This window comes from Anas acuta, chromosome 4, assembly GCF_963932015.1.
Source record: "Anas acuta chromosome 4, bAnaAcu1.1, whole genome shotgun sequence".
Classification (NCBI taxonomy): Eukaryota; Metazoa; Chordata; class Aves; order Anseriformes; family Anatidae; genus Anas; species Anas acuta.
In genome coordinates this window covers 35,657,862-35,677,925 of record NC_088982.1, presented here as the reverse complement: position 1 = coordinate 35,677,925, position 20,064 = coordinate 35,657,862, and the positions used below count along the sequence as shown (strand labels likewise).

At 37.7% G+C, this 20,064-nt stretch overlaps 1 protein-coding gene across 3 annotated transcripts in view; it reads right to left on the bottom strand.

The window, feature by feature from the left end:
* The window catches only part of LARP1B (La ribonucleoprotein 1B), a 34,096-nt gene that overhangs the window by 12,828 nt on the left and 1,204 nt on the right, over positions 1-20,064 (bottom strand). For 2 of the 3 annotated variants that reach the window (XM_068680690.1, XM_068680689.1), the window contains exons 2-8: positions 13,194-13,255; positions 12,046-12,105; positions 8,998-9,166; positions 7,417-7,560; positions 4,686-4,829; positions 4,253-4,424; positions 346-490 (exon numbers count right to left, since the gene is read on the bottom strand). In XM_068680690.1, coding sequence (XP_068536791.1) covers positions 346-490; positions 4,253-4,424; positions 4,686-4,829; positions 7,417-7,560; positions 8,998-9,166; positions 12,046-12,105; positions 13,194-13,255 — 896 coding nt within the window. Of the gene's footprint in view, positions 1-345; positions 491-3,239; positions 3,487-4,252; positions 4,425-4,685; positions 4,830-7,416; positions 7,561-8,997; positions 9,167-12,045; positions 12,106-13,193; positions 13,256-20,064 lie in introns of those variants that run through there. The other variant, XM_068680691.1, reaches the window with a different exon arrangement.

Genomic DNA, 20,064 nt, shown 5'->3' with positions numbered 1-20,064 from the left:
CAAAGTGTGTTATGATGTAATTTAGACTCATTCTAGCCAAAGAACAGACATCTGTAACAGCTGCCCCTCAACATCTCCTCCCCCCTTTTGTAGCAGAACTCTCAGAATGTTTATGAGCAGCAAAATTAAGCACTTCATGCAGCATTCTGCCCTCAGTTCGAATGGGAACATGCAGAAATCCATACAAAAAAAAAATCCAAAACTTTTCCTTTTATAGCCTGTTTACAGGATCCTTGTCATTACAAGCAGAGAGAATTTCTTTTTAACTTCGTAGTGCTGAATTTAAATGGCAGTATAAAATTAAGCTAAGCAAATTCCTACGCACATACGTCTCAATTATTTTACCTCCAAAATAAGCATAGCATTTGTAGTCAGAGCTTGCACCCGGTGGAAGCTAGCAATCAATGAAACAGGCAGAAATCCTTGTTGGTCCATCTTTCTCCTCAGAAAGAAGTCTCTTTCCAAGTTTTCTGTGCTGAAATAATACTCACTAGAGGAAAAAAAAGAAAAGATGCAAATATGAACCTATTGTAAATTTTTCAAAAAATCCTAAAACAGTAACCTAGATATTCCTTATTAAAGTCTTCCACTAAAAATAGAGCATATTTTGTCACCAGCAAAATTGTTCTTTCAACATGTATATTACTATAAGCAAAACTTACAGGAATATTACAGGAATAGCATGCATGCTCAACATCTTAAGAACAACTTTTGATCCAGTATTGCACACAGGGATATAAATCAAAGCCTCATTGCAACATTCGCATATATGAACTGCATAAGGAAAGACTACGCTCCATTTCTCTCACCCGTTCCCCTTTATTACTTACATGACCAGAAGGCAACAACATTCTCTTAGCCTCCATATATATGAAGGACAACTACTGCTTACAGTCAGGGCATAAATTATTCCCATACAGCAGTGTGAGTGCACCTTCATCCTCAACTGTATCTTTTCTTTTCCCAGTTTCCAGTACATTAGAAGGTTTAATTTTCCTATCTGAGTGTTGAGGCACATATATACACTCTGAACCATTACTTCAAGCATGCTTGTGGGAAGACGAGAGAACAAAAATAGTAATTTTGTATTGTTCACGGAACTGCACCAAACAGCGCAACAGTTCACGAAGAAAGGTAAAGTCTAAAAGAATAACAGATACTTAGTGGGTAAGGAGAACAGGAACAATGACCATTAATGAATCTGACAATACCATAGAACAAGAGAGACAAGGGACAGAGAAATAGCAGAAACACATCATCTTAAAAAACAAAGTTGCTGTATGAAATGCTACAGTTGTCAAGATGTTTTATGCTTAGTGATGAGAAAAAGTAAAGAATTCAAATCATGATCTGACACAGAAAGCAAGGGAATGAGAAAACAACCTATGAAAAATAATGGAAAAAAATAATGACAACTAAGATCTAAGCCTTTCACAGGGTTTACAAATCATATCATAATTTATCATACTACATCCAAGGAATAGTACTACTCATCAGGTTCAGGAAAAAGTAGGTAGTGAAATATTTAATGGAGAGATGAAGAACAATTAAAGTTCTGTGACTTAAAAACAGAGGTAGTGAAAAATAAAACAAGAGAGCATTAAAACGCTGAGGGGAAAAAACAACACATGCAAATATAAAGTTAATTCTAATTCCAACAAAGAATAAAACGCTAAGTGTCTTCACTGAAGTTGGGCTCAAGGCCAACCAAAAGGAGAGGACTGATGCCATCATTGACCCAAGGAGAAGCTTGATACCATTTCTTTTTAAAACTTTTTGTAGCTAAAGAAATTTGAAGCAAAAGCGGTCTATAAGAAACACTCAGCTCCAAGACCGAATGAATGCAAAACCCTTGAAGTTGGGCAATAAGATGTATGACAGATGAAAACTGCCATTAATTCATAGCAAACAGAGAAGAGAATAAGGCTTTCAGAAAATTAAGCTCTTACTCAGAACTAACTGAGTTGATCAATGAAGCAACTGTGCACAAAAGTTTCTTTCAAGAATATTCTATTTACTGTTCTGAACCACTATGTTTCTTTTCCCCTCCCAATCTAGAAGATAAACAAATACAAAAGCCAACGTTGTACTAATGTTACCTTTACAGGCATACAGTAAAGGTAAAATCTTGTATTGATTCACCTAGTTAAAAATTCCACAAGCAGAAATGGACAATGACTGAACTCGACTCAAACTGCCTCACTTGATGTCCATCATTCTAGAAAAAGGAATTTGAAAGAACATTAATCATAAACAAAGACAACGCACAAGTTTGCTTCAAGTAGGGAAAAATCTAAGCACACACATACACCCTCCAGTTTTGCTTTTCCTTCTAATTTTCCTCGGAATCCTTTTATTCTTGAATTGATGCATATTTGGATGCGCATCCAAACTTTTATATATTTGTTTTTAAAAGAAGAGGACTTGAACAGAGATCTACTGTATGTTGCAGACTGAGGAGTTGTTAGGCACTGAATTTTTCAGGCTATTTCAGTCTATAATTAAAATTTTTCATGATATTGTATATGTAGTATAAATATTCCTCTTGCACATCAAGCTGGTTCTTGGGACAAGCATAAACTTCCTGATAGGAGTGTACATCTTACAGTAATTAAAAATCAACTCAGCTGGACACAGTTTCTAACATTTTTCCCTATTAAGCAGGTAAACACTTCTAAAATTCAGAAATAAGCTACTGAAAACATTCTCACTCCTTTGATATACCCTCACTTATCTTGGACTCCATAAGGAACTCCAACACCTAACAATTCCGGGTAGCATTACTTTGTTATACTTCCTTCTTTGGCATAGTCACTTCAATATTTTAGAACTCAGTTACGAAAGACAGACCAAACCACCTCCATCAAGAGGCTAATAATATGCAACTGATGAATACAGTCAGCTTCCCATTGCTTTTGTGATACAAGAAATGGACAACAAAAACATTTTTTTTTTTTTTTTTTTTTTTAAGGAGCATGAAAACAGTGAAGCTACACTCTAAACCTGCACAAGAATCTCTCTCTCTGTCATGAGAAGTTAACTCCATAACCAAAGTGCCTTAGGAGTTTTTAACCAGACAAGCAACCGATGGCTTTAGTTAGCCAGCCATGCCAAGTCTTTCATGGACACCTGCCAACCTCTTTTTGCTAAAATAAAACACAAATATAACCAGAAGTCAGATGTGACCAATGCTGTAACTGACATTTTTCTCAGCAGAGGGGGACATCACCATGTCCTACCTTAGAAGGTCTGGATTCTACACTGCATGCCCAGAAATCTGGCCAACAGTGGAGTGTCTGTGCTCCTCCCTCACTTGTCTGAGGACAGTGGAGGCCGATTATCCTGACATGGGGGTACATGTCCACTGTCAGGTCTCATAAGGGCCTGGCAGCAAGAGTAACAAAAAAGACTGCAATAGAAGCTTTGAAGTTGATAGCCACATGCCAGATACTTTCTGCCCTTAAAGAGGCCTTTTTCTTCCTTTTTGCGTCAACTGTAACAAAAGAAGCAAGAATAAAATAAGCAAGTTGCTTTATGGGATACAAGGGCAATAAAAAACCACCACAAAGGCATCACAGAGAAATGCCGTTGCCAAGTACAGAAGATGAAATATCAGCCAGTGGTGGAAACTGTCTCTTTAAAATGAACTAGTGGTTTCCAGGCCCTTTTTGACATGTCTCCTGGTGATAATCAGTCTTCCAGATGGTTTCTCATTCCTAATGGTGTACACGAGAAAGTAAACATTTCAGATTATTGAAAAATCAAGTATCATTGCAAAACTGCTCTTTCAGTTGAATGTTTCAAGTGAAACACTCTGAGAACATAAAACTAACAAGACTTCTCAAAATGAAATTGAGAGCAAATAAGGGGAAATTCTAGCTACATCGCCCAAGAAGAGCTTTATAGGCAAACAGACCAACAGTACTCAAAAACACGAGCTCAGAGACATCGTAACTCAATTACATGACAACATAAAAATAGTGCTATTTACCATAAATCAAGAAGGTATATGAATTAGAGCACGCTACAGCACAAGATGCAAAACAGCTTCCTTAAAATTCCTCCCCGTCACTCAAGCTTTTCCACCCCGCTTGTGAATAAGTTCTAACAGACACTGCTAACCATCAGATCAAAAAGAAATTGGAAAAGTCTTCATCTGCACCATTTTATGGATGATAACTCACTTCAAAGTGTTTAATCCTCATCTTAAATTGATCTCTAAAAATGTTTGTACTTTAAACAATCTACGTACATTTGACGTTTTATATATTCTTTGAGAAGCGTTTCATCCACAGAATACATCTGCACTCCTGTTCCATCATCGTAGTAATACATCATACTAGCATTAAGCTCAGGTTGAAATGCTTGGTCAGTTCTTTCACCATACAGTTCTTGATAACCAGTTGAGTAATATTCAACGTTCACTTCAAAATAAAGGAGAAAGGAGAAAAGATGAAAATTATTAAGGTCGGTACACAGACATCTTAAGACACAAACATGACACACAGCGCTACTTTGTGATTTGCTTCCAACACCTGATTTAAAACAAACAAAAAACCTACTCAAGCTACTTAACTAGATTAAGCTACAAAATATGTTTCACAACCACTCTAACTTCACATGAAAGCATTAATATTATAAGCGTAGTTTTAAAACGTCTGCTAAGCATTTATTTTTTTGCATACTTCTAGGGTTTCCTCTGCCTCGTCCTCTTCCTCTGCCTCTACCTCTTCCTCTGCCTCTGGAGAATCCTCGAACGCTGCCACCCTCACTTCTCACGCTGCACACTTCATCGTGATCGTCTCTCCTTTCTCTATCACGACGCCAATCTTTGAAAGGAAAAAGCATAATACAACCATAATTAAACATCATGGTATAATCAAGTAGTCTGTGATTTATTCCTATTAACACAAAACATTGCACTGAGAAGTGTCCCTCACTACCTTCTGGATGCTCAGAAGGGCTGAAGGAAATGACACTGCAGAATACACAATTGGTGTCAACACAGAGCTCCCAGCTTATGCCCAGGCAACCTGCCAAGACTCAGCCATGCTGGCTGGAAGCAGAAGGTCAGATCTGAAGCTTCAAGGGTTAAAGAGGAAGGTTTGCATAGCAATGCCTAAGGGTGAGTGGGCAGGAGCTGCTGCTAGCAATAAAGAGCAAATGAGCTTGTCTGGCAGTCAACCTCAAATGCTTCTGAAGCAACTGGACGCTCTCATGCCAGCTCAGGGATCACAACACCTATGATGGGCATGGGATAGGAATGTGTGATCATGCAATTCTCCTTCCAGGCACGATAATGCTGCTGTAGACAACTCCCAGCACTTACGGCAAGCTACAAAGAGCTGCTAGCTCTTGATAATCCTGCTCTGGGGAGGATTTCCAAGGGGGAACCTCCCTTTTGTTCCCAGAAGCAGCCATCTGCCACTCCCCTGACTCAGCCTTTTTAACAGCAATCTTTATTCTCTACGCTTGCCCCCAGACAGAGCTTCTACCTTAAAGAATTTTTGGTTTTGTGTTTTTATTAACACATGCAAATCTAAGATGGCTCTGTAATAATCAGTGTAAGTGTTTCATTAATAAATACGTGGGTTTTGGCGGGGGAGTGGAAATAGAGAAGAAAGGAAGGAAAGCAAGCAGGTCCACGCAGACACCAGGCTTTGACTCCACTCACCACAGGATGGCTACAGTTCTCCTCACCTGGCTCATATGAGGAAGTGAAGCCCTCACACACACCCTCACATCCTTTCTTTCTTTTTTTCTAACAGTCTTTGGGACTTCTATCTTTATCCGGTCAACCTTGCTGTAAGTATATTTAAATTGTAATTGGCTAATCTTCCAGATTCAGGGGGAACCCACTGTCAGAAGAACAGCTGGGGACACAGACGCTATCTGATGAAATTGAGAGGTACTAACTTGAACAATAAAATTGTATCTTTATTTTTTTGTTATTAGGAATCCTATTTTACTAGTAACTATTTCTAAGGAAGCCTGCAACAACATACGTATGCTTGTACATTCAAGTTGCTCTATTTTATCTTCTGTCAAGTATGACCCTGAATTTAGGAATATCATAATCTGCATGTGCCCCTCATTGGGAATTTGGACCCCAGCCTCTGTGCTCGCTACCCTCAACCTTGGAGATTCTAAATGTGGCACTGTTTGAAGTATTTCCCCAAATCAACTTCATTTTTGCATTGAGTGTCCCTGTGTCTCCTAGATGTGTGCAAAAGTCCTGCAAAACACTTTCAAGAGCTAACGCTGTATTTAAGCCTAAGCACTTTTTTCCTTTGCTTTAATGCATATAGACAATGTTCCCAAAGAACGGGGGACATTTTATGTTCTCTCACACTGAAACTGGTCTTAAATGACTAGAAACTTGAGACAGAATTTATGCTACAAGTTTCTGCTCATTTGACCATGCAGTTCCTGAGAAATAATTGCTGGAGAAAAGCAATACACTAATAAAAATCCTCCCCCTGCCCCCTTCCATTCCTCAGACATCCGGATCACACCCTTGTATCAATGCTCCTAAAATGACTCCATAAACGAATCTCATCTCAATAGCATCCAGCATTTATCATGAATGAGCAAAACATTAAATTATTAATGTACACTGTGATTCTAAACTTAATTGCAAATATACAAACCAAAGAATTAAGAGTGTGACTAAGATATCTGCCTTCTGATAAGCAATGTTCAGAACACCTGAGGATCAGAGGCAGTACCAGCTATGATGCTTCATCCCCTCTGTTGTGCGCTCATACAGCTTTTTGCACAGCCATGCTGAGAAATAGGTTGTGGAAGTGGTCCAACTTAAAGGACAAAATGGTATCAGAAGAACTGCCAAAGCAGAATTCAAAGGGTAATTCAATAAGTAATTGCTCTGGCAGCAACAAGCTGTTGGAACAGGAATAGAGCAGGACAGAACAGCCACATTATGAAAATATTATCAGACTTTCTGCATTGTGAAACTGTGGCCCAAGACTTAGTAGTTAGACACAAGGATAAAAATATATGACACTGCACCAGCATATACTGTAAAAATGCTGTTTCCAAGCTCTTGTACTCAGCAGAGTCAACGACTGAGACATTGCAATTCTGATGAATATGCAAAGAGGTTTAAGAAATTAACAGTGAGTTTTAAACAAAACTTTCTAACTTAAAATTCAAACATCAAACTACACTGCAATTTATTTGTTTTTAAACATTATTGGCAAATATTAAGAGTAGGGGTTTTGTGGTTTTTGTTGATTTAAGTACTAGCAAAGTCAAGTTTCAACATAAGCTGCAAATCTAACACCTACTCTCGTGATATTATCCATCAGAGAGGGAAAAAAAAAAGAGCAGCATAGCACTTCCAATGTGTCTCACTCCCTCATTTGCTACAAACCAAAGAGATTGAAAACTACTTACTTCTTGTCTCATTCCGTCTGTTGTTATGAGGTATTAACTTGTTTGTTTCCAGCTGAGATCTTGAGCTACTTCGAGAGCCTGGTCTTTCTTGACTATCTGACCGTACATCATCCAAGTGAAGTGGCAGCCATTTCTGCTTGTTACCTTGAGAAGTTAATATTTTAGTCTTAGTTATAGTACTGATTAAAGTTTCAGGTCCTGTTCCAGATCCTATATAATTCTTCTTGTAAAACTACTAATAACAGTTAGTTTCAATGTTTAAGAAATAGGAAAAGCATTGTATTTTTAGGACATAATGACTAAAAATAATAAATGCAGTAAACAACTTCTCAAGCTGAAAGGTAAACTTACTTTAAGCAAAGAAAATGAAAGTGAGTTTATATTTTATTAACGAACTTTTAGATGTAAGCTCCATTACCAAGAATTTACAGCTACAAGTACGACTAAGCATCAAATACATGTACAATAAATTCATGACTGTATAATTTCACAATTTGCATATGAAACATAAGGTAAAAATTAGCGTATCAAGTTAAGCACTGAAATAAAGATTTCAATCACCAACCTAAGCACTGAAATAAAGATTTCAATCACCAGCTGTAAAAATTTTCCTGAGAATTTAGCTGTGGCTCAGTATTTTTACATCAAGATATTCAGATTAAATTCATGAATGGGCATCAAAAATGATTAGCAAAACCATATTTTTTTGAAGGCTGGCCTAAAATATCCACTAACCATTTACTTAGTGATAATATTTGCTGTTCTACACTTGATTGGTATCATGGCTTCATATCTTTGTAGCCAGGAAACATAAGCAAACACATAACATGCATAATCCACACTGGGGAAAAACACGGTTTGTACTTGTGGAATGCTTTGCTTTAAATTTTCACATAGACTGAAATAATTAAAAGCACTATGGCATTTTTTTTAAAATACATACTTTGCAAGATTAACAAATCTAATCAACAAAGGTATTTAGGATCTGAAAATATTCCAGCAGGGAATCAAGAAATAAAGCATCTGATGGCAGAAATATACAACTACCTCAGTTCTGTCCTTGGCCCCACTCAAGTTTACTGACCAAGACAAACTGAGGTTTGTTTCTTATTTTTTATGTAGTAGATTGGATCAAGGGGAAATGACTAACCTGGTTTAATTCTCCAGCAATCTTTTCTAATAGCAAAATACGAAAATTAAAGTAAGATGCATAGTATGCATATGCATACATATGCATACATATACGTATATGTATGAAGTTATACGAACACAGTTCTGTCTACTCAGTAGATAAAGATGTGAGACACCATAATGGAATGAGAACATGGTATTCTGGAGATTCTCTGTCAGAGCTTCTCACATCTGTAAGAGATGAACTGAACCCAGAATTACTACTTAACTAAACAGGACACTCCAAAACCTGAAAAAGAAGGCTTGTTTTAAGCTTCCTAACACACGTATAACACAATATAACCTGTTATCACCTGGAAATTGAAAAACAAAGTTTCAAGTCATTAAACTAGAATTAATGTAACTGTATCAAAGATGAATTATTGCTTTACATGTAGCACCTAGACCAACCTTTTTTCCTTTGATTATTAGTTTGACTTTCATCTTCGCTGATGTTATCTCCTGGAACTTCTGGCTTTGCCTCCAGGTTGTCCTTGGTTCCATTATTGCCTTTTTGATCAGATTTCTCCTCCTTGTCTTTTCTATTTGTTGGCTTCTTGTTGTGACTTACAGTCTTACACTGCAAAAGATACTTGTAATTATTTCTGACAGTACAGCCACCAATAGCAAAACATGCAAGTTTCCTTTACGTATTGAAATTCCTTTACTATTAGCTGTTCCCAATATCTTCAGGAGGGTGAGTTTTAACAACGGTGTTGTTTTGCAGAGTCTCATTTTACATAGCTGTATTTTCTGCTAGTCTGGAAAGACTATAAACAAGAATTTAGATGGATAGAAGTATTGTTTTGGTTTTTAAACTGAAGATGTAGAATTGTGGAATGCACAACAATCATGTTTCCCTGCCTCAAAACTGACATTCATCTCATAGGAAAGAAAAAAACACTACTTTACTAGTACTTACTGTTCAGACTGATTATCTTTAAAAAGCTGTTCTTACAGAATATTGAATGTATTGCCTATGTGACCTTCTGATTTACCAATCCCAAAAGCATGCCAAGTGTCCATGTAAACTATAAGGAGCCACGGTTCTTAGAATCATGGAATCGTTCAGGTTGGAAAAGACCTCTGAGATCATCTGGTCCAACTCCTGACTTAGTACTAAAGTCCACCACTAATCCATGCTGAGTTCTACATCTACATGTTTCTTGAAGACCTCCAGGGATGGTGACTCAACCACTTTATAGTTGACACTGGGCAACCTATTCCAATGTCACACAATCCTTCCAGTAAAAAAATAAAAAATAAAAATCTCCTAATATCCAACCTAAGCTTCTTAACTCTGCTGATTATGTTTCATTAAATCAGAACATAAACCAAAGACTAGAGGATGTGGAAGTGTATGACTAGTTCTTTTTCTCCACATCAGAATACGTCATTTACTGGGACCTGTTTGCCTCTGAATAGTGCCAGCGTAGTGCAGATCATCACTTCTTGGAAATCCCATAAAATAGCAGGTTTCAAAGAAGGCAAAATAAACAGCCTTTCAGCAAATAGTGTAAAACTTCATTTTTGCAGAAAACAGCAAAATTAAACTTCACAAACATTTTTGCCAAACTTAAAGAATTCTCTTATGTTGTGGAGACTGCTTTGAACTTGCTGGAATACATATAGTAGATACTGTGGTACTATCCCATATCCTGCAATTAATTTGACTACAAAACCTTCCCTTAGACAAATCAACTGATTTAAGTACAAAATAAACATTACTTGGTTTAACAGACACTACATGAATATCTGTGATTAAATTCTCACACATCCAAGTCAGCAAGAGGTTAATTAACATCTATGCAATACAATCTAGACCATCTGGTAAAGCAAAAAATCATTAAAAATACTCTTAAAGCAGACTATTTCAGAAAACATCAAATAAGTACATTATTTTGCAACACGATTAACGCGTTGATCTCAGCCACTCTGGTTAGTACTGTGCAGATGTTATTTATCATATCAAAATTTTACACAACCATGTAGACATTAAAGCACTGTGGTATTACAGCCAGCATGAAGACATGGGTACATGTTTTTCTAAGTCACCAAATTAAATATCTCCCACCCTCAAAAAAAAAAAAAAAACATATGCTAAAATAAGCATATTCTAGACTTGGTCATAAATCAACATTAGCATTTAAAAATATTATTAAAAGGATATAAAATGTAATTCTTTCAATGCTACTCAATCTGTCAGAGCTAGGCTTGATCCTCTCCTTCTGTGAGGACTGGAATATTACGAGTAGAGAATATAATGTATCCCTTATGATATTGTTATGATATAGAGAATATAATTTATCCCTTATGATATTGTATCACCCACTGTCTTCCTGTGAGCCGTGGCAGTTAAAACATCTCAACAATTGACAGAAATATTGGTGATGGAAGAGCTTACAAATACTAAAGAAAAATCAATTTGAGGCTCTTACACAAATCCTAAACCTCCATGGGGTATATACACACACTACAATATTTTAACTGGCATTTCAGTAACTGAATGACCGTTAATTTATTTTAATATAATCTATTCAGATTTTGAAGATTCTTCTAACAGTTTCAAAGATCTTCTCTGAGATCCTGTAGAACAGGATACCAGAAGCAGCAAATTCTACCTAGAAGAAAATGTACTGCTGTGACAAATCTACAGACATCTAGAATTTTGACCTGCAACATGAAAGGCCTTGTTAGACACCTGCGGATGTTCTGTTGCTGATACGACAACAAGGTGTACCTTACTCAACTGGGGGAGAGGGAAGATGTTAGATACTAAGCCCACAGGACAAATGAACAAATCTTCTGGTTTCCCTCACTAAGAAAACAGTCTAGCATCACAAGGATGATGCTAGAACTAAAGCAAAGACCAAAAATGGTATCACATAGCTTAGAATAATCTATACGTCATTGTTTCAAATAATACAGCATAAAAGAGGTCTCAGATATGTTATATACTTACCACTTGAGATAAAAGTAAAAATTTGATAGAATTGATGCTAAGGACAGTCAAAAGGAAAATATATCCTTACTCCATCCCCACTCCTCTGATAACTCCCAGGGCAACTTTGCACAAAGCATGCCAGGCACAAGGGAACACACCATCTACACAGTCACGAAGATTACATACTGGCCTTCTTTCTTGTCTGTTCACAAACTTCCAAAGGAGTGGAAAATGGATATAGAAGCCTGAAAATGGTGGAGTAAATACGGCACCATTTTTATTTACATGTCTACACACACCAGTTAAGCTAAGAAGAATGTGTGTGTGCATGAGCTTGTGAAGGATTCAGAAATTCTCATACCAATACAGAGAGTCAAGCACAGACCAGAATTATTGACAACACTTCTGCTGAAACCTGAGAACACCCAAAGTACATTCTGAGGGAAATAATATTAACCACAGCAGCCAACGTGATTTTTAATAAAACAATAACGGGGATAAGAAAGAATACTCACTTCATTATTTGCTATTTCACTTGGTGTTGGCCAGTTTGTGATATCACAGAAGTCACCAGTCTGCAAAGACAATACACAGGTTATACTACTTCTTCAGTTTATTCCTTTTTAACACATGGAAGATGTCTGTCGTAACTCAGATGGGAAGACTACACCTTTGAACAAAATTGCCAGAAACAGCAATTCTTAAAAAATTGAGAAATACAGCAAAAAACAAGCAGCTTTTTAAAACAGAATATGTTCAACTGTAGAAACAACCAATCATTGCAGTTACATTCAGATCACGGTACAACACATCTTACCTATCTTGTACTAACAGCTGTCTAACAAATGCCTTCATTAAGAATGTATTAAGTGGGCATGGCCAAATACAGATGCCCAGCAAGCAAAGCTTTCTTCATTCTATTATTAAAACAAACTAACAGAGATTAAGACTTAAGTACACAGAAAACAATGTTCAGATTAAATGTTGTCTTATACACACCTCCCTACACAATTTAAAGGCATCCACCACTGTAAAAGCTTTTTAGCTTTTGGAAGACCTTTGAACACTGTGTTTTCACAGCCTAAGAAAGCGTAACTGTATTTTTTCTTATTTTTTCAGTAGAAGGGTTCAATGTTTCCCATTACAATGAATTTGTAACAGACCATAAAGCATGCTCATCACTAACATAATACACAGATAGGATTTCTGATACCAACCTATTATCTCTTGTGCTCAAGTGGTGTTGTTTCACTGAAGTCACTTCCATTTCATATAATCCCATCACTTTTTTTTTTTTTCTAAAACAAGAGTGCCTTTCTGTATCCCCTTGAATATATACCACCTCAGCTTTCCTTCTAATTTTAAATTTCCTGTCCTTTTCTGACTTTACTCAGTCTTCAAAAATTAACTGAGGCAGAACATAACACTTATGGTTGTAACTTCAAAATACCTTGCTTTTTTTTTTTTTTAAAGTAACAATAGCCATTTATCATAGTGAATATTTACAACCAGAAATACTTCTCTGAAATGATTTCATTTTCCTACCATATTATCAGCAGAGCTAAATGTTAACCTGTTAAGATAAACAGGTTAGATTAACTGCAACTTCTAACACAATCAGTCCAATAACTCAAAGCTAAACGTTCTTCTGCCAAATACAAACCTTGCTGTATTTCCTTGTCCTGGGTTTTGCTGCCTTTATAACTTTCGTGGAATTTTCTAGTTCTGAAAAGGAAGAAAAATATTTTCAGGTGAAGAATTAGGTTGCACTTAAAAGCATGCAGTATACCTTAACAGCTTGCAAATACCTGGTATGCTAAATGGTATGCTAAATGGACTTTTATTTTCTTTTTTTTCTTGGTGGTTTTGGTATTGAAGCCAATGATCATTCATGAACATAATTATTGCAAGAATATTTCCATAAAATAGTACATGACATTGAAAAAACTCACACTCAGAAGTCTAACTAATCCTGAAAAACAGGTGTATAGAATATAGTGTAGCACAGTATTTAAGCATTTCTTGAACTATAATGCCAAGATTGTCTCAAAACACTGTTATTTTAACCTAAGTATTAGCAAAGAAAGTGAAGCCCAAAACATAAAAAAATACCCTATTAGAAGGTAAATTTAGAACATGATTCATTTATGAAATCTACCATTATGTGAGCATGAAAAAAACTAGAAGCAATTACGTATTGACGAATTCCTAGTGATTTCCACTTATTAACAAACAGGCAAATGCTAAAGAATTTAGCCAAATTGCTCGTAATCAAGTCAAAGGAATGGAAAACATTAAAAGGAAATATGGTAAAAAAAAAAAAAAAAAGACCATAAAAATACCTTAAAGATAATACATTTTAATGCTTAGATTCCACAAGCTACAAGAACTGTTTACAACAAAATACAAGCAATTGCAAGAAAGTTTATACTTGCACATTTTCAGAACCTTCCTGAGCCAAGACCTAAACTTCATAATAGTGATTCTCCTCCTGAACAGAGCTGCCTTTAATTCAACCTGTAGTATCCACAAGGATTTAACATAATGCTTGCTAAGAACTCTCTCACACACATATCAACACTACTGGGCCTAATTAGCTAGGTCCAGTGAGTTACATGTGCAAAAAAAAATGTCTAAATGCACTATATCCTTTAATGCATGTGCAATTTTCCATTCTGTATGCAAATCCAGTTTTCTTATTTTTCTACCCATTTAATTATGTTCCAACTTTTGCTGGGAATTCAGGGAAAAAACGGTAACTTTTCTCAGGTAACTTTACTTGGGAGATTAATTCAGACAGATGAAACCACCGTTCAGTTTCTCCCACGATAGTAAGAACAGAACTATGCACGTTTTCCAATAGAGAAGTGGTTACATCCTTTCCTTGAAAAGTCTTATTCAGTCTTTTACCGAAAGCCAAGCTTGTAACACTGAGCATGACTGAAATCGCTAGGAGATTATTATTTCATAGGAAGATAACATCACCTCCTTAACCCTTATCTCTCTCGCATCCAGCGACTTCACTGATCTTCCTTATCGCAGCTTCACACTGGGAACCCCACCCTCATACCCCACAGTGACTCTGAAAACTCGCTCAGTCCTCTTCCTGGAATATGCCGTGAGTGCTATAAGCACAAGTTCACGTCTGCTCCATGCGGCACTCTCAACTCTGTTACTACAGCTAGGTACAATTCACCTGAATCCAGCACCCTGATCAAAGGGAGAGTTTTGCCCCATTGGTCACCAGCAGTTTCTCCACACCAAATGGACCCCTAAAGATTTGCTTTTTAAAACAGAGACAAAACAATTCCCCCAAATGCTTCCTGCTTGTTGTGCAGTCTCAACTGACTTTAGATGAAGAGCTTCCAGTTTTCTAGACACACAGTGACTGTATCATCCTAATTCTAACTTATCACTCAATAGTAAACTAAGTGCCACTATAAAATAAGGCAAAACAGCTGTAGTCATGGAGCATCATGGAAATTTCTCTCTCTACTGTTCGATTAACTTCCTAAAGCTCTTTTTCCATCTCACAGCAATTTTACTTAAATTGCTACTGAAGGACTGCTCTGCCAGAAGTTCTACTCCGTGTGTCACCAGGGTGTAGCAAGGAATTAAAAAAAGACAACTCAACATCAGTGCGCTATCTTAGTCAGGAGATATTATTCCAGACAGCAGCAGAGGCTATCTGAACCAAGCAGAATGAGACCCAACTTGTTTTTCAGTAATCTCTCTTATCTAAGTCAAGGATGTAGTAACCTAAGACTTACAAGATGCATTTGCACGCTCAGTGAAAAGAAAATTACTATGAAGCAACAACACCGTCAGGCTGACAGTGCCCTTTCCGAGCACTGATCCCGCCACATGCCAGACTTCCCTAACAAGCAACTCCTCAAAGTTTCTGGCCTTCCGTAAGAGTCATGTTCAAATCCAAGATTAACTGACCTTTCCTGACTGGCTTTCTGGCACTCGTCGTGTGGGAGTTGGATTTTAGTGAGAAGCACGAAAGGAGAGATAAGGGGTCGGTGGGAAGGAGGGTGAGAGTAAAAGAATAAAACACCACATCACTTAAATGTTTCCTCCCCGATCCAGTCTGTTATGCTGTTATGACAGAGACTCCAGCCACTGTGCAGGCAAAACTTCCTCTGGAGTGCACTTAAATAAAAGCTCCATGCCTAACATTAGCCCGACCTTCGGTTTCAGCATCACATAGCAGTGCTGAATAGCAGAAACAGGATCTTCAGCTTATTGCCACAGCACAATCCAACAAGCCCCTGTAAATAAACTATTTCACTCGCTGTTAGCTGCAGCCTAAATGTATTTAAATGGTTTATTTGGTCATAGGAGACAAGGTAACCAGCTCAGGAAGAGCAAGCTGTGTTGATGAAAGGATTCAGCTGTCTTCAACTACTTCACTTGCTGGGTTTTAGTTGAACTTTAAAGGCGTGGGAGAAATAAAAACAAAAAAAAAAAATCAAGGATGAGCATGTTTAATTGCTCGTGACCACCCTTCAATCACTGAACTCCAGTGAAGATGCCATCCACACCAAAACTAAAATCACCTTTCAAAGCCATTTTCTCATAGTGGTTCTTCCAAGTCTCTTAACACACCACACCCTAACACAAGATATTTTCTGCAAAAAGACATGGATATACAAATATGCTAACTGCAGTACTTCAGTTATTAGGCAGCTATTAAAAATGTAAGATGAATCTAGGAACCGCCAAAAAGGCAGCAATCCTCAGCAGCAGAAATGGGAAGGTGGGACTGAAGATGGAGAAGCAAAGTTTGCACATAACGATGCATCACCAAAGTCCCGCCGAGCATATGACAAATTACATTCTCAATAATACTGCTTCAGAGTACTCCATTCAATACCTCATTTCAAAACGGATGTTTTCAAGTTCTGGAAATAACCAGTCAGACTTTTTTTTTTTCCTCTGATGGGAGAACAGGGGAGATACTGCCAACTTTTCTGAAAGCGATGCCTCCTATAATAAAAGGTACAACACACCCCACTTTTGATACAAACGTGTTTTATGATTTCTAGACAACTTTCAAGTGTTACTTTTACTTAGCACGTGCATTCTCCTCAGCAAAGGAACACCCTATTGTAAACACCAGAAAACCTTCAGGAGGCGGGTGAGGTGGTGCAATCAAGAAGCAGAATAGCTCTTCAAAATTTCAGTGGAACTTGTTTGTTGAAGTTGTAGAACATTTTCCACCCAGTTGTATTCCGGTTTTAGACAAGGTAGCTATGCTTCAATCTGTTACTTTAACAAACAAATGTAACAGTCTTGCAAATATGACAACACAATCCCTTGGAGTACACCACAGTTTAAATCTAGAGCATGGATTTATGACCTCAGATTCTGAGAAATTAAAAAAAAAAAAAAAGTAACCTATGCTAACATCCTTTCCTACAATAGTTGACTTCTTTGCACAATTTGAACAACTAACCAAGGTAGTGAACTATTTCAGCAGCAGGCTTCCACATGTTTATAATAAGAAACTTTTCCAATGGAACAAGCACTGAACAATCAATAGGAGAAAAAAAAGTCCCCAACACATGACTGATTAATCATTACACTCTTTATTTTTCTTGTGCTTTGCTTCTAATCCTATTTTGTTCTTAGCTTCTTCATAGAAAGCTGCAACCTGTGGCTCAATTTCTACAAAAGGTTTTGTGGTCAAAAAGGAGCACGTGCTAGAGCACAGCAAGCCAGAGTCACGTCTGGGACTCTGGGCAGCAAGATGCGTTTCTCTCTCCTAACAGATTTCCAGTTCAGAAACCAGAAAATCTTCCATACAAACTTCCATATTCTGTGTTCTGTACACTGCTATAGGTCTATAAAAACAGACAGCCCATTTGGAAAGAGAACGCCTTTAATCCCTTCAGGCTTGGGACAGCAGTCAAAGTTGTGCCTTCTGACAATTTTTAAAATAATAAAAAGTTACTAAACAAACACACAGTGAATTCCTGACAACTACCGATGTGCCTGCACCAGATACACCAAAAATTTGATAACCAGATCATTTACCAATTTACCAATCGTTTACCGATTTACTAATCAAAATTTTAAACTCGTTATTCCTAATAATACAGTACCCCTCCACTAAACTGTGCTTTTACAACCCGTTTATTAATAGAGTGAAGCAAATCCAGTTACTCAACAACACCACACTGAACTTCTGGAACCAAAATCCCAGCCAGATGAAGGGTGCTCTCTAATGTCCTGAAATCAATGCAGTGAGGAAGGACAAACTGAACACAATGTAAGAGACTGGAACATGCAGCTACTTGGACTGGCTGCATCAGAGCACACTGGGAACCACAGCTACTTTCACTGCTTAAAACCACAGGTATGTATTTTGCTTCATGAAATACTTTCATAAGTTTCACGACCCATTTTTGAATAATTGTCTAATGCCTCATTAGAGGCCAACATCAGCTACACAAATCACATGAAAGCTAAAGAACTTGTCCTTTGGGGTCCTGCTTGCAAAGGGTGCCCTTGAAAGGGCGGCATTTCATCAAAGAGGTGGAAGAACTTTTGAGTGAAATTATTTCACCAACTCCATGCCGGACATGCATGAAGGAAAGGTAACTGACTTCTGCCAAAGGCCAGCTCTGAGGGCTGGCTGAGGTAAAACAAGACTCAAAGAGAAGACGAGGAAAACAGGAATAATTGTGGGTTGTTACAGGGCTTTGGTAGGGACATATTTCCCTGGCTCCATTTAAAACAAAACTTATCTTGTTACCTTGTAAAAAAAATGATTATCTACAAGATTACATAGGACTCCTTCCTGGCAACCATTCCTCTCCTCATTGTCGAGTTTCAACTTGAAGAAGTGAAGACTCAGAGAAATATACGAAGCTCAGCATACAGGGAAAGGTGGGGAAGGAAGGCAGGCTGCAAGGGCTGCCTTTAATCATCTGACAGCCATTGCTGAAGCTAGCTGCCTGTGTTCAAGGTCTCCAGGATAAGACAGAAGCCTATTAATTTCACTAGCAATTGCATACTGCTACCAGACTTTCTCCATGAATTAAATGGAGACTGGTAGAAGCACCCGTATAATTCTGAAATTATTCTGTTTAGGAGTTTAATAAAGGGCTTATCCCAAAACACAGAACCGTGTCAACAAACTCACCATAAAAAAAAAAATCAAGTATGTTTACACGAGGTGTTTGGTTTGCTGTGACGTTATCAAAACCTACTTACATAGCCGAGACCAAAAAATAAAAGGTGGCAGTAACAATGCTTGGACAGAATTCTTTCGGTGAGGAAGGATTTTAAGCTTTTACCAATACTTTTTGCTTTCAGGTGACTTTAGCAGCTGGTGTCACAAGAAGAGGCAGCTCTGCCCTGGTACAGCTGGCTGTCGCAGCGTATCGGCAGTCCGAAGGGGACTGCCTGGAAGCGACCTTCCCAGGAGTGCAGCTATCACCAAGCACACTGTGCTTGCATGTGTCAGGAAAGTTTCAACAAATTAAGCCAAGATCAACAAGTCGAACAGGATTCGGTCGCTACTTTGATGTGAGATTCTTTCCCATTTTATTACCCCCTTTATGGACAGTTTTACATTCCATCCCAGTAGTATTTCTGCTCATCTACTTATTATTTCACATGACTAATTTCCATACTACTACGCTCATAAGGGCCTAACGCGACTGATTTTGCTGTGCCAACGTGCAATTAGTTGCTTGAAAATATGTCTCCTGCTGGAGGTGGAGGCACGTGGTCATTCCTGCCCTCCGACAGCCAGGACAGATCGGCTGCTTATTCTCCCCTGAGGAACAAGCATTTGGCTGAACCAAAATGTACAGTTCCATGTGTCTTTTTCACCGATGCCATTACCAGCACCTTTACAACCAACAGCCACTCCTAAATTTGCTAAATTATACACTTGCCACTGAAAAATGTATTCCAGTGCAACTGCTCAATTAGGTGTTAATTTCATAAACAACAAGCACAACTTTTGTACACTTGAAAAATAATTAAAGCTCTCTGAAAATAAGCATATAACGTACGCAGCATATAAACTCACTGCTCCCTTCTTCTTTCTTCAATAATTATTTTTGTGTTTTGTCTTAAATTGGGTAGTAAACTCTGCAGAAAAAGCAGCGTCTTCAGCTGAGGCCTGAGCAGGACCACAAGGTGTTAATATAACAAAAAAAGCTTCTGGTGTATTATTATTGTTACTGCCCCAGCAACCCAAAGGAGTGACAAGCTCTCTTTCATGTATGGACAAGACTGCAAGCTGCTGCCCGGCAAGCTGGATTGTAGAAGCTACGCGTAAGTCGGTATTTATGAGCGCGTCAGTACACACAAACAAAACAGTCAAGATGATAAAGGTGACTGTACGTGTTGCCAAAAGGTTTGATCTTTGGCTAAATAAAGAACCTGTGGTCTGGAGAACCCTTTTGTCTGCTTGCATGATCTGCATGCTTGAAACCATAAAAGGCTATACTTCTCTTTGTGAAGGAAGCACACGGTTAATTTAAGGATAAAAGCCACTGTCGGAACACAGG